Genomic DNA, 13,873 nt, shown 5'->3' on the forward strand with positions numbered 1-13,873 from the left:
GAAGAAACAATCTAACCACCACCTCTTGACATTCAATGATGTTACCATTGAGTGAATCCCCCAATATCAACATTCTAAGGGGTTAACATTGAGCAGAAACTCAACTGGACTTGCCACATAAACACAGTAGCTTCAAGAGCAGGTCAGGTGCTAGGAATACTGCAGCAAATAACTCTCCATCTGAGTCACCTAAGCCTGTCCACCATCTACAAGGCACAAGTCACGAATATGATGGAATACTCCTCCCCACTTGCCTGGATGGGTGTAGTTTCAACGACACTCGAGCTTGATACCATGTAGATCAAAGCAGCCGACTTGATTAGCACTGCATCCACAAACCTCCGCTCCCTTCATCAGTGCTCAGTAGCAGAGTGTATACTATTGAACAGATGGCACTGCAGAAATTCACTGAAGATCCTTGGACAGCACCCACAGCCACTTTCATCTAGAAGGACCAGGACAGCAGATACATGGGAACACCACTGACTGGAAGTTCCCCTCCAAGCCAGTCACCATCCTGATTTACTCTGTACGGGGGATTTCAATGTCCACCATCAAGATTGGCTCAGCAGCAGCACTACTGACCAAGCTGGTTGGGTCCTAAAGGACATAGCTGCTAGACTGTATGTTTGTGGCAGATGGTGAGGGAACCAACTTGACCTCATCCTTACCAATCTGCCACTGTTCTTCACTGTTGGTTCAAAATGCTGGAATTTCTCCCCTATTAGTATTTAGGCTGTACCTAAAGCTCATGAACTGCAGCGGTTCTAGAGGCAGCTTACCACCACATTCTCAAGGACAACTAGGGATAGGCAATAATTGCTGGCCAGCCAATGATGCCCACATCCCACAACTGAATGTAATTACTGTAACTTTGGTGGGTGGGGGGAATAAATTGAGTAGCTTGCATTATTTTAAATGGGTGCAGTTACCTTTGCATGAATGAGCGCAAAGAAATTTGGTAACACATGTTGGTCCAAAATATTAAAAATTATTTCTAATCCTGTAGTACACAATGAAAATGGGACCCAGTGGCTTCCTTGAGCAATTCTGATTTACGTTTGGTTTTGATTTGTTTTCTCCTCACTTCATCATCTGTTTTGAATGTGTTTAATGTTTCAATCTCTAGATTCCTAACATTAGTCCCTCCTATCTAAAATTTATAGACAGTATAAAATATTTTTAATATTTACCACTGTTTTGATCCCATCTGATTGTAATAGGTCAGGTCAGATTTCAGTGTGAAACCTAGTTTTGTAGTAAATGTTGAACTCCTCTGTTGGTTACTGTGGTGGTTAGTCACTGAACATATTCACAAAGGGCTGCCAAAGTTATTTAGTGAAAGAACACAACTTACTGATACAGATGAAAAGAAGCAAAGCTATGCCATGTTTTTAAAAAAGATGTTTAGAAAGTGATGAACATAAACAGTAAAAACAAGTTTTAAGTCTTTCCTAGCAATCTTCTTTGAAGTATAGCTTGAAAACATTATACAAGCTCTCCCAGTTTCAAGACTTCACAAACTAACCTGCCTGTTAGGATTAAACTGTTCTCATGAATTGAGAACCCAGTTCTTCGAGAATGAAACTGGAACCTGATTCTGTAGAACTGAACACAAACAAAATTACCAGTGTCTTCTGATCATTATACAGTTAGATTAGATTAGATGGGAACACCCGGAGGAAACCCACGCAGACATTGGGAGAACACACAGATAGTCACCCGAGGCTGGAATCGAACCTGGGACCCTAGTGCTGTCAGGCAGCAGTGCTAACCACTGAGCTACTGTGCCATCCTATTGAAAAACATACTAAAATTAAACATTTCAGATAAGAAGCTGGACACTTAGTAATTTGCATGTGTTCTTGGAAATGATTTTATTTAGATCTCGTTTCTGAATGAATTTCTGATTTTTTGTTTTAGAAGAAAAGTTACTGAAACCAAAATCTGTCTGCCTTTATTTTTAAGAAACTAAATTCCCAAATTACAGTAATATACATTACACACGTAATATAACCACCAGAAAAGATTTAAGTGATTTTGGAATTTGTCAGGTTTACTCTGTCCCCCTTAACCCAGTACATAAGCTTTTATTTAAAGGTGCATTATATTTTCTCTCCTCTCTGAAAATGCACTGATTTTTAGTCTTCCAACTTTGATGTTCTTGAAATTATAGTCATGTAACATTTATCTATTGCTTTTGTGGCTCATAACTAATATACGTTAATTGTCATTAAACACCATAATAATCTTAGACTGAATGCAATATTTGGACAAGAATGCTTTGAAATCATGCAGGTAATATGCTTTCCAGAATTGGAGTGGCCAAGGACAAAATTGATGGCAACAGCTTTAACAGATTTACATAGGATTTTAGGTTGCAGATGTCAATCATTATCTGAGGTTGCATTAATTTCTCTTCTTGCGTTTCCCACCACCACCACCACCACCCCAACCATTCCAGCCACGTCCTGTGCAGATAGCTGCCAGTCCTGTGGTATTCTTTCATTGTTGTGTACAGCAGCACCCAACTGCTCTCCCTCTCCTCCCTCTCTAACAACTGATTTGTTTTTGCAAACATGAAAGCATAGAAACTAGGAGCAGGAATAAGTCATTCTGGCCTGTTCTGCCACTAAATATGATCATGTCGATCCTTTATCTCAATATTCCCTCTTTGTCCCTACACCCCTTGATGCCTTTAAAATCTTTTTAAAAATCACCTGTCTCTTAACGTGAATGTACTTGGCCTCCACAGCCTATGATAGGCAATTCCACAGGATCGTTGACCCTTTTGAGTAAATAGGACAACTGATGGTCCAATAGGAAGGAGCTTTTGTTTTGTGGTCAATGGTCATAGCTAGTGCATCTGCTGTCTTCTCACAGCCACGCAACTACACGGTGTTCGTAAGTAGATGGCACCCCAAGCTGCGAACTGTGTGTGGTCCACCACATGTAAGTGATTCAGCAGTGAGAACAAGTCAGCCATATTCCCACCTAAAAGTATATATACACAGTTGGTGAGAAGATTTGTAGCTCAAGTTCTCGTTTTTATGGTTCTATTCGCTGAGCTGGGAATTTGTGTTGCAGACGTTTCGTCCCCTGTCTAGGTGACATCCTCAGTGCTTGGGAGCCTCCTGTGAAGCGCTTCTGTGATCTTTCCTCCAGCATTTGTAGTGGTTTGAATCTGCCGCTTCCGGTTGTCAGTTCCAGCTGTCTGCTGCAGTGGTCGGTATGTTGGGTCCAGGTCGATTGCTTATTGATTGAATCTGTGGATGAGTGCCATGCCTCTAGGAATTCCCTGGCTGTTCTCTGTTTGGCTTGTCCTATAATAGTCGTGTTGTCCCAGTCAAACTCATGTTGCTTGTCCTCTGCGTGTGTGGATACTAAGGATAGCTGGTCGTGTCATTTTGTGGCTAGTTGGTGTTCATGGATGCGGATTGTTAGCTGTCTTCCTGTTTGTCCTATGTAGTGTTTTGTGCAGTCCTTGCATGGGACTACATTTGTACACTACATTGGTTTTGCTCATGCTGGGTATTGGGTCCTTCGTTCTGGTGAGTTGTTGTCTGAGAGTGGCTGTTGGTTTGTGTGCTGTTATGAATTCTAGTGGTCGCAGTAGTCTGGCTGTCAGTTCGGAAATACTCTTGATGTATGGTAACGTGGCTAGTCCTTTGGGTTGCGGCATGCCCTCATTCCGTTGTCTTTCCCTTAGGCATCTGTTGATGAAATTGCGAGGGTATCTGTTTTTGGTGAATACATTGTATAGGTGTTCTTCTTCCTGTTTTTGCAGTTCTGGTGTACTGCAGTGTGTTGTGGCCCTTTTGAATAATGTCTTGATGCAACTTCTTTTGTGTGTGTTGGGGTGGTTGCTTTCATAGTTTAGGACTTTGTGTGTGTGGCTTTCCTGTATACCTTTGTGGTGAATTCTCCGTTTGGTGTTCTCTGTACCATCACGTCTAGGAATGGGAGTTGGTTGTCCTTTTCTTCCTCTCTAGTGAATCAGATTCCTGTGAGTGTGGTGGTGATCTGGTGTGTGTTCTCTATTTCTGTGTTTTTAATGATTACAAAGGTGTCATCCACATATCTGACCCAGAGTTTGGGTTGAATTTGCGGTAAGACTGTTTGTTCTAATCTTTGCATTACCACTTCTGCTATGAGTCCAGAGATGGGTGAGCCCATGGGTGTGCCATTGATTTGTTCATAGTTTTGGTTGTTGAATGTGAAGTGTGTTGTGAGGCACAGGTCCAGTAGTTTGAGTATGCAGTCTTTGTTAATAGGTTCAATGTCCTGTTGTCTGTTCTGTATGTCCAGCAGGTTGGCTATTGTTTCTCTGGCTAGGGTTTTGTCAATAGAGGTGAACAGTGCCGTTGCATCGAATGAGACCATGGTTTCTTCCTTGTTTATGTGTATATTTCTGATGATATCCAAGAATTCCTATGTTGACTGTATAGAGTGATCCGCTGATCAGGTGTTTCAGTTTCTGCTGTAGTTCTTTAGCCAGTTTGTGTGATGGTGTCCCTGGTAGTGATACTATGGGTCTGAGTGGGATGTCTGTTTTGTGCACTTTAGGTAGTCCATAGAATCTGGGGGTGTTGTTGCTTACAGGTTTCGTTCTTTGTAGGTCAAACCTGGTTAGCTGTCTGGTTTTTTTTTGTAGGTTCCTCAGTGTGTTGTTTATCCTATTGGTGAGCTGTGGGGTGGGGTCAAACTCCCTCTTTTGGTAGGTGTTGGTGTCTGTAAGTAGTTGTTGCACTTTTTGGATGTAGTCTGCTTTGTCCAGGATGACTGTCATTCTGCCTTTGTCTGCTGTTAGTATGATTATGTTCTTATTGTTTCTTAGTGATTTTAGTGCTTCCCTCTCCTTGGTGTTGAGGTTATGTGTTTGTCTTTTCCTTGTTGTCAGAGGTCCCAGCAACATGAGTTCGACTGGAAGAACACTACTATTATAGGACAAGCCAAACAGAGAACAGCCAGGGAATTCCTAGAGGCATGGCACTCATCCACAGATTCAATCAATAAGCACATCGACCTGGACCCAATATACCGACCACTGCAGCGGACAGCTGAACTGACAACCGGAAGCGGCAGATTCAAACCACTACAAATGCAGGAGGAAAGATCACAGAAGCGCTTCACAGGAGGCTCCCAAGCACTGATGATGTCACCTAGACAGGGGACGAAATGTCTGCAACACACATTCCCAGCTCGGCAAACAGAACCACAACAGTATATTATACACTTTATACATACATGCACTTATGTTCGAGCAAAGGATGTTGACCAATAATCAGGAGTGTAAATTTAGCTAAAGAAAAATTAAAAAACAGCCAAGGGGCACCGAGGCTAAATAGAGTAGTTCAAAAGTATCCCAGTTGAGATCAACTTCACAACACAAAGCACGAATTACTCTGGTTGTGGTTTAGTGCTAAATTTGGTACTTAGGTGACTGTATACCATGAGATGAGCAGCTGTTGCAAATTTAGAATTTTGAGCACTCATTCAAACACGTGCAATTATGTTTAACTATGAGAGAGTCAGATTTTCTGATTCTATTGTCTGTAATATTACAGTATATAATTGGTTGAATTATGGCAGTATGAATAACCTTTTGCTTTTGTTTTAAAGATTGTACAGAGTATAAAAATATTCTTGGAGCTACTGTGACCAGATTTTGTGGCAAATATGGTTTAGTTGATGACTCCATTTACTTCACTCCCAATGATGTGCTGGGAGGTATGCCTTTGCAAGTCGGCCAAAAAGTGAATGTGGTGGCCCAAAAAAATGAGACGTCGGGAGGTTGGAAAGCAGTCAAGGTAGGAGGTGGTCCAAATAATCAATTAGGCCAAAGATTTTGTTCCTCGGATAAGAGTACAATGTCAGGGAAAATCTGCAGCTTCACAAACCTAAAATGGAAGAAAGTGCCCTTTTGTCTGTGAGTGGGACAGGTGTTACCTGGAGTCGGGCTTGATGTCTTTGGAAAGAGTTGAGGTTAACAGCGGGTGCTGCCAGATGCAGAGGTGGGCTGTTGGAATGACCTGTCTCAGTGGTCCAGGGCTACTTGGCAATTGGTTTTAAGGAAATGTTACTGGAGCCTCATGCTCAGTTGCCAAACATACCCATCTCTCCCCCTGACTGTCCCAACCTACATTTACTATTCTGAACCTTTGCCAAGCTGTGGTCTTTACCTACTCCCATTTATAGTCTTATGCTAACACATGCCAGCCCATGCCCCATTCCACCATTTGCCTTCACAATCTCTATATCAATTCACCTCCGTATACACAATGAGAAGATCTCAGAACTCTTGCTGAGATGAAATAAACATTTTCAGTATCCATTGAATCCACTAGTTTTAAAGAATATATGTTCATAAACTCTATTGTGTCTAGTATCCTTCAATTACTTAACCCTTTACAAAGAGAAGCATTTTTATTTATAGCCCCCAAACAATTGATAAGCCTGTGGACCTCTTAATCAAGCACAACCAACAAGCAGTTCAATAATAAATTGAGATCAGTCATACAGCACACTCTCCTCATAGCCTTCAGCTTGTATGAATGACTCTGACACAGAAATAACAAGCAGTTATTTCAATAGTTTAATGACCCACGGCATTTTCAATGCAGATGTTGGTTTGTTCGCTGAGCTGGAAGGTTCATTTTTCAGACATTTCGTCACCATACTATGTAACCTCTTCAGTGTGCCTCCGGACAAAGCACTGCTGGTGTTTCCTGCTTTTTGTTTATATGTTTGAGTTTCATTGAGTTGGTGATGTCATTTCCTATGGTGATGTCATTACCTATTCTTTTTCTCAGGGGGTGGTAAATGGGATCCAAGTCAATGTGTTTGTTGATAGAGTTCTGGTTGGAATTCCATGCTTCTAGGAATTCTCGTGCGTGTCTCTGTTTGGCTTGTCCTAGGATGGATGTGTTGTCCCAGTCGAAGCTGTGTCCTTCCTCATCTGTATGTAAGGATACCAGTGAAATTATTTCAACGAGCCACCGCACACTGCCACACAGAGGAACTACGCTGAGCAGAGGAAAATCACCTGTGTATTTAAAAAAGAATGGGTTCCCAATGAACACAGTCCACTGATTTCTCAGCAACAAACCCAAACAAGCAAACAAAATGCATTCATAAACCTTAGCCGCTCTCCTCTACATCAAAGACATCTCAGAAATGGCTGCCAGACTACTCAGATCCCTTGGCATCATGGTAGCCTACAAACCCATCAACACACTAAAACAGCAGCTAATAAACTTGAAAGACCCTGTACAGGCAGCAAACAAAACTAATGTCATTTTCAAAATACCGTGCAAGAACTGTAACAAACACCACATTGGACAAACAGGCAGAAAACCAGGATACGTGAACATCAACTAGCCAACATCAAAACGACATGACCCTGTCTCACTAGTATCCTTCTATTCAGATAAGGAAGGACATCAGTTTGACTGGGACAACACATCCATGCTAGGACAAGCCAGACAGAGACACGCGAATTCCTAGAAGCGTGGCATTCCAACTAGAACTCTTATCAACAAATACATCAACTTGGACCTCATTTTTATCACCCCCTGAGAAAAAGAATGGGAAATGACTGCAACTAAGGCAATGACATCACCAACCCAAGGAAACCCAAACATATAAATAGAAAGCAGGAAACACCCAGCAGTGCTTCGTCCGGAGGCTCACTGAAGATGTTACATAGTATGGTGATGAAAAGTCTGAAAATGAACCTTCCAGCTCAGCGGGCAAACCTACATCCAGCACCTCAACCTGAGCTACAAATCTTCTCAAAACTGTCATTTTCAATGCATTATGAAACAGTCATTATGATTTTACTTTTTATTTGTTTTAAAGCTCATATTCACGACTGCCTTTAATGGTCTCAAATGGCATGACTTCTCCCAAAAGTGTCCCTGCATCTGCCAATTCTGCCTCTGAAAACAACTCTAGCAGCTTTATACTTCTCCAGAGAACTGCGAAACCCATACATCATGATTTGGGATATCCAGAATAGAGGCTCCAGAGGCATTTTGGTAGATTGGAGATGCCCCCCCCCCCACCCCACCAATACCCACCACCACCTCAGTCTTTGTACAAACCCAAGCCATTTTCTATTCTGATATCCTCTACATTTAAAGTATATTGCCCTAAAAGTTTTAACCACAAATAACTAGATTTGTTCACACTTGATATAGTTCATGAGTTGTAAAATCAAGATGAGCAATATCTTTATTTCAGCACATAGGTTTTGAGTTTTCTTCCATTCTGAAATATCTCCATTCTCTTCCAAAATTAAAAGTAGAAGTTACAATTGCAGAAAATATGAAAAATAGATGGGAAATGCGTCTGTGACAAGAATAGGCCAGGATATGATGTCTTGAGTACTTATTCTTCCACAGCTATGCTGTCCTGTTTACTCATGTTGAATTCTTGGATGTTCCCTACCCCTGACTCTTACAGCATTTCTTTTTAATGCCTGTGTCACCAAGAAATATATCATCATCCATCCTTTCAGGAGAATTCATTGTTAGTTCCTCCCTGTGCAAACCCAAGACAATCTGTTGTCTCCCCACATGTGTGGCTTTGTGTTCCCATAGCACCAAAACAACTGAATCTCCGTTATAAACAGTATCCTCTGAGTAAGAGAATGATGCAATATCACTGCTTAATCTTTTCGACTGCTCTGCAGGCTTTGGCATAATCAACCATCCTCTTCCAAAATTGTACCTTAGTGCAGTTCAAAGCTCCCATTGTTTGATTCTATTATGTAAGCAGGTCTAACTGGAGTGTCTGGCTGGTTTCTCTTCTTACCAATGTGCCATCATCGTGGACATCTATTCAATTATCTGTCCTTGATTTTGTCTGTGAAGAGTCTTGAGGCAATTTTTTCTAAGGATGAAGGAGCTTTATTAGTTAAATTGTTTATGCTGTACATATTGTACAGACCAATTTTTTTTTTAAACACCGATAAATTGGTAACCAGTGTACAAACTGATGCTTCAAATCGTGATCGAGACTGTTTGACCAAAATAATACAAAGCTGATGACATTTTAATTGGTTACTTAATTTTTCAACCAGAATAATTCCCTATTATGTCCAGCTGCAGATATTGTTCATTGTTTGTTTGTTCTGTTGCTAAAGATTTCTTTGTCTACTCTGATATCACTCACATCCCTTATAATTATTTCCACCTGCATAAAAGTTGTTAACAAAAGCTCAGTCGCTCCTGTTCTGGATTGACGTGAGTGCCACCAGAAACACAATGCTCGGATTGAAAAAAATTGTATGAGTTGCGTATTCAGTGAAGCAAAGCAAACTAATACAAAGTTCAGTCTAAGCAAAGTTCTTCATCTTTTGAACAGATTTAACAGGTGGAGTTTTGAAGTCTTCTTTTCCTGCATAGTGTTGTTAGAATGCAAAACACGTTATCCAACACCTATTGGAAGTGTAACACTATAAAAAGGAGAATTGGATGAAAATTTGGAGAAAAAATATTGAGGAGTAAAGGGAGAATGGACAGAATGTGTAGAAATAGGATTCAAGTGCACAGCTCTACGCTAGAGTTGCTGTGTTTCTAAGAATCTCACTGATTTGAATTACCGTGCCTCACCACAATGAAATATCACACCCGAACAAGTTGCATACAGATGTTTCTTTTAATCCTTGAATGACAACAGTTGAGTAAAAATACTGCTGATTGTCAAAATATACTTGTTTGTTTTTATGGTAGTACGTACGTACAGTAAAAAGCCAACCACGTAATTTGTTTGTAATTGCTTTGGATGCAGCCTCATTCCATTTCATTAACTTATAAATGTACCTTACTATCCCGAACTGACGAACCTTTTTCTCTGTCAATTTTGGTAGCATGTAAGGTCAGATAGGCCAATGCTGGAGAATACACTGCAAGGTTTTCACCATTAGGTAATGGCGTAATGTTAGATGAGGTGTGTTTTTGCTTGGTTCAAACATGGAAGGAATTCCCGTGTTCTACCCTTTCATCTCAAGCATGCAAGGAACTCTCCTATACATTTTTGTTATAGTTTCATTTTCCACAGTTATCCTGCTACTTTGAAGCTGCTAGTTTGCCATGTCAAAGTCAGCATGGTACAGGAGTTACTTGGCGATGAGGTGTCCTTAAAGTGAGTGATTTTAAAAAGTTCGGGTAGTTTATTATCACAAAAGGGAAGTGGTGAGGTTCGTAATCTGATCAAACTGATTTGAAAGGTTTTATTATTTTGAAGTGGTGGCAAATTTCTTACAGTTGCCATAATATTCTGATTTGATGAGGCAAGACTTACCAATCTAGATCCAGTATAAAGAATGCCTATCACCCACAGTCGCTCATGTTAAATACAGTTAATTTTTGCCTCTTCCACTAGATTATTTACATTTTTATTAGTTGCAACATTTAAAATGTTGAATTCCTGGTCTAAAAGTATTCCAAAATTATTTACAAAAGTAAATTGGGTAACTGCCTAAGTTCTCAAACCAGTTTTGGATGCAACTGTTTTTAATCTTAGCATTATAGAATCATGTCTGAATTTATGTTTTGTAGATCAGTTGCACAAATTATATATTTCAGTTGTTAAATGAGGATTTAAATTGCAAATATGCAAGATCAGATGATTGAAAGCTTGAATTGATTTTGTTGATTTGTACATTTTTTAATTTAGGTGGAACCTGTAACTAATCAGTGGGAGGAGGATGATGATACTTGCAGTGCATACACATGCTCTCCAGCAGAAAAAGAAACTCATTACCTAATGGGCAATGTAACTTCATGCACCAAGGATGGTGGCTACATTAATGAAACTATTTACTTCTCCATGGCAGATGTGTGTGAAGGTACAAGTGCAGCCCTTTTTTTTGTTGTGTAAAGGTTGCACACAATTAGCTTCCAACTTCCTTCACTGCCAGTTGTATCTTTGAAGGTCCACAGCATGTTTTATTTAAAAGGAACATGTATTGAATGTAAGGCATGTCCAAGCTTTATAAATTGATTGTACGTTCATTTTTGTCAGTAATTGCTCCATTACTGACCTGAAAGTCTTTTCTAAAGAAGTGCGTAACTCCCTGTTCTTTGGGTAAGAAATGGGAAAGATCATGTAGGATTACTTTTCTCAGTTAGATGGAGTAAATCTGCTGGAAAGAATATCTGTGTAGAATGCTTCCAGCTCAGTGACCTGCACACACAGTTGTGCTAGGTGGGGAAAGTCGGTAGCAGACCATTAGTGCTAAATTACAACTGCATTCTAGAAATAAAAATTGCAGTGCAGAAATGGTTTGCTTAGCTCAATCAGCCAATATAACCTTCTGTGTAGACTGAATCCCAATCTCTCCTCAGACATGCAGCACTTTCTGGTGTTTGTTTTTTCCTCATGCTTCTGAGAAGAGTGCTTGGATTTACGAAATGTATTATGTTGTCTCCCGTCAGCAATAATCAAATGTAGTTCTATTCCACATGACCTAGTTTCTGCTGCAAAGAAAATCCAACTGAAGAAGGTAGTAGACTCCCTACAGTGTGGAAGTAGGTCATTCGGCCCAACGAGTCCACACAAACCCTCTGAAGAGTGGCCCACCCAGACCCACCCTGCACTCTATCCCTGTAACTCTACATTTCCCATGGCTAATCCACCTAGTCTGCATATTTTTGGACTGTGGGAGGAAGCCCACGCAGGGACAGGGAGAATGTGTAAACTCCACACAGTGAGTCGCCCAAGGGGTGGAATTGGACCCAGGCCCCTGGTGTTGTGAGGTAGCCGTACTAACCACTGTGCCACTCGTTGTAACCAAGAAATCCAGTAGGGAATTATGAAGAATTTACCTCACTTGTGGTTGCAAGAACGTAGAACATGTGGGAACTGGGAATATTTGAAACGAAGAGTACAAGGTAAGTATTGGAGTGAGAAGGGATTAAAGGATTATGTTAATATTGTTAGGTCAGCAAAGGGAGAAGGAGGCTTGAGTATGCCACAACTTCATAAGAAATTAAATTAAATCCATAGCAAGATGCAAGATATGGTCAGAAGGTGTAGTATCTGTGTGAGCAAAGTTGAGGAACCGTTAAGGGGAAAAAAACAGGCTCTCTAGCTGCAGTCTGGATGATAAATGAGGAGATAGAGCATGTAGGAAAGGCACTATTACAATAATCATGGGGATCTTCAATATTTAGATGGACTGGAAAAATAGATTGGTCGTGGTCCCCAGGAAAAGGACATTCCACAAGTTCTATGAAATGCTTTTTTGGAGCAGCTTGCAGTAGAGCCCACTATGTAATTGGTATTTCTGGACTTAGCGATGTGTAGTTAGGCAGACTTGATTAGAGAGCTTAAGGTGAAGGAACCCCCTCGGGACAGTGACCAGAATATGAGCGGAAATCTCTCTGCAGTTTGAATCAGATGTAACAGTATTACAATTGAGTAAAACTAACTATGAAAACATGAGGGAGGAGCTAGCCAGAGTTGATTGGAAATGGAGCCTAGCAGAGAAGATGGTGTAGTAACAATGGCAGGAGTTCGAGGGTAATTCAGGTGGCACAGCAGAAATTCATCGCAAGGAAGACTAAAGAAATAAAGGGGAGTAGAGGCAACTATGGCTGACCAGGGAAGTTAGGGACAGCATAAAAGCAAGAAAAAGCATAGAGTGGTGAAGATTAGTGAGAAGCTTTTACTGTTTTTTTTAATTATCCTCTGCTGGTCTTAAAGGGTGAGAAGATGATATGAGGATAAACTAGCTAGTAATATAAAAAAGATCTTTTCAGACACATCGAGTAAGAGTGGACATTGGACCAGTGGAGAATGAGGCTGAAGAAGTAACAATGGGGAGCAAAGAAATGCTGGAGGAACTGAATAGATACTTTGCATCAGTCTTTGTGGAAGGCATCAGTAGCATAACAGAAATTCAAGAAAGTTGAGGGGTAGAGATGAGTGTTGTGGCCTTCACTACAGAAAAGGTGCTGGGAAAGCTGAACGGTTTGAAGGTGGGTAAATCACCTGGACCAAACTGATTACACCCTCTAATTCTAAAGGAGATGCTGAGGAGCTTATTGAGGCACATTGGTGATCTTCAGGAATCACTGGAATTGGGAGAGGAGTGGAAAATGGCTAATGTAACTCCTCAGTTTAAGAAGGGAGGGAGGCAGAAGGTAGGATGTTACAGGCTAGTTTGCCTGACAGTGGTCATTGGCAACATTTCAGAGTTCATTATTAAGAACAAGTTTGCAGAGTATGTGGAAGTGTATGGTAAAATAGGGCTGAGTCAGTACCACTTCGTCAAAGGGAGGTCATGCCTGATAAATCTGTTTGTATTCTTTGAGCAAGTTTGAAAAGAAAGAGCCAGTGAATGTGGCCTGTTAGGATTTTCTGGGCTCCTTTTGACATGATCTGCCCAGGACGCTGCTAAATAAGTTAAAAGGCCTGTTAGGGATAGAAGATTAGCTGACTGAGAGAAGCAGATTCAGGATAAATTAGTCTTTTTCAGGATAACTAATGTGGTTCCACAGGGATCAGTATTGGACCACAAATATTCAAGTTATATGTTAATGATCTGGACAGAGGAACTGAGGGCATTGTTACTAAGTTTGCCAATGACACAAAGATAGGTGGAGGGACACGTATTATTTAGTAAGCTGCAAAAGGACTTGGATAGGCTAGGAAAGAGGGAAAGAAATGGCAGGTGGAATACAATGTAAGAAACTAAGAAGTTATGCACTTTGATAGGAAGAATAGAGGTGTAGACTATTTTCTAAATGGTACAGACTTCAGAAATCTGAAGCACAGGGGACTTGGGAGTTCCAGTTCAGGATTCCCTTAGGGTAAACTTGCAGGTTTAGTTGGCAGTTAGGAAGGCAAATACTCTGCTAGC

General features: G+C 40.7%; 1 protein-coding gene across 1 annotated transcript in view; it reads left to right on the forward strand.

Annotated features, from left to right (window-relative positions):
• The first annotated feature begins 5,650 nt into the window (after positions 1–5,650).
• mov10l1 (Mov10 like RNA helicase 1) overlaps positions 5,651–13,873 on the forward strand; it is a 63,466-nt gene continuing 55,243 nt past the window's right edge. Inside the window, exons 1-2 of the mRNA XM_072562590.1 lie at positions 5,651–5,810; positions 10,684–10,855. Of these exons, the coding sequence (XP_072418691.1) occupies positions 5,733–5,810; positions 10,684–10,855 (250 nt within the window). The 5' untranslated portion in view covers positions 5,651–5,732. The remainder of the gene's footprint in view (positions 5,811–10,683; positions 10,856–13,873) is intronic.

This window comes from Chiloscyllium punctatum, chromosome 44, assembly GCF_047496795.1.
Source record: "Chiloscyllium punctatum isolate Juve2018m chromosome 44, sChiPun1.3, whole genome shotgun sequence".
NCBI lineage: Eukaryota > Metazoa > Chordata > Chondrichthyes > Orectolobiformes > Hemiscylliidae > Chiloscyllium > Chiloscyllium punctatum.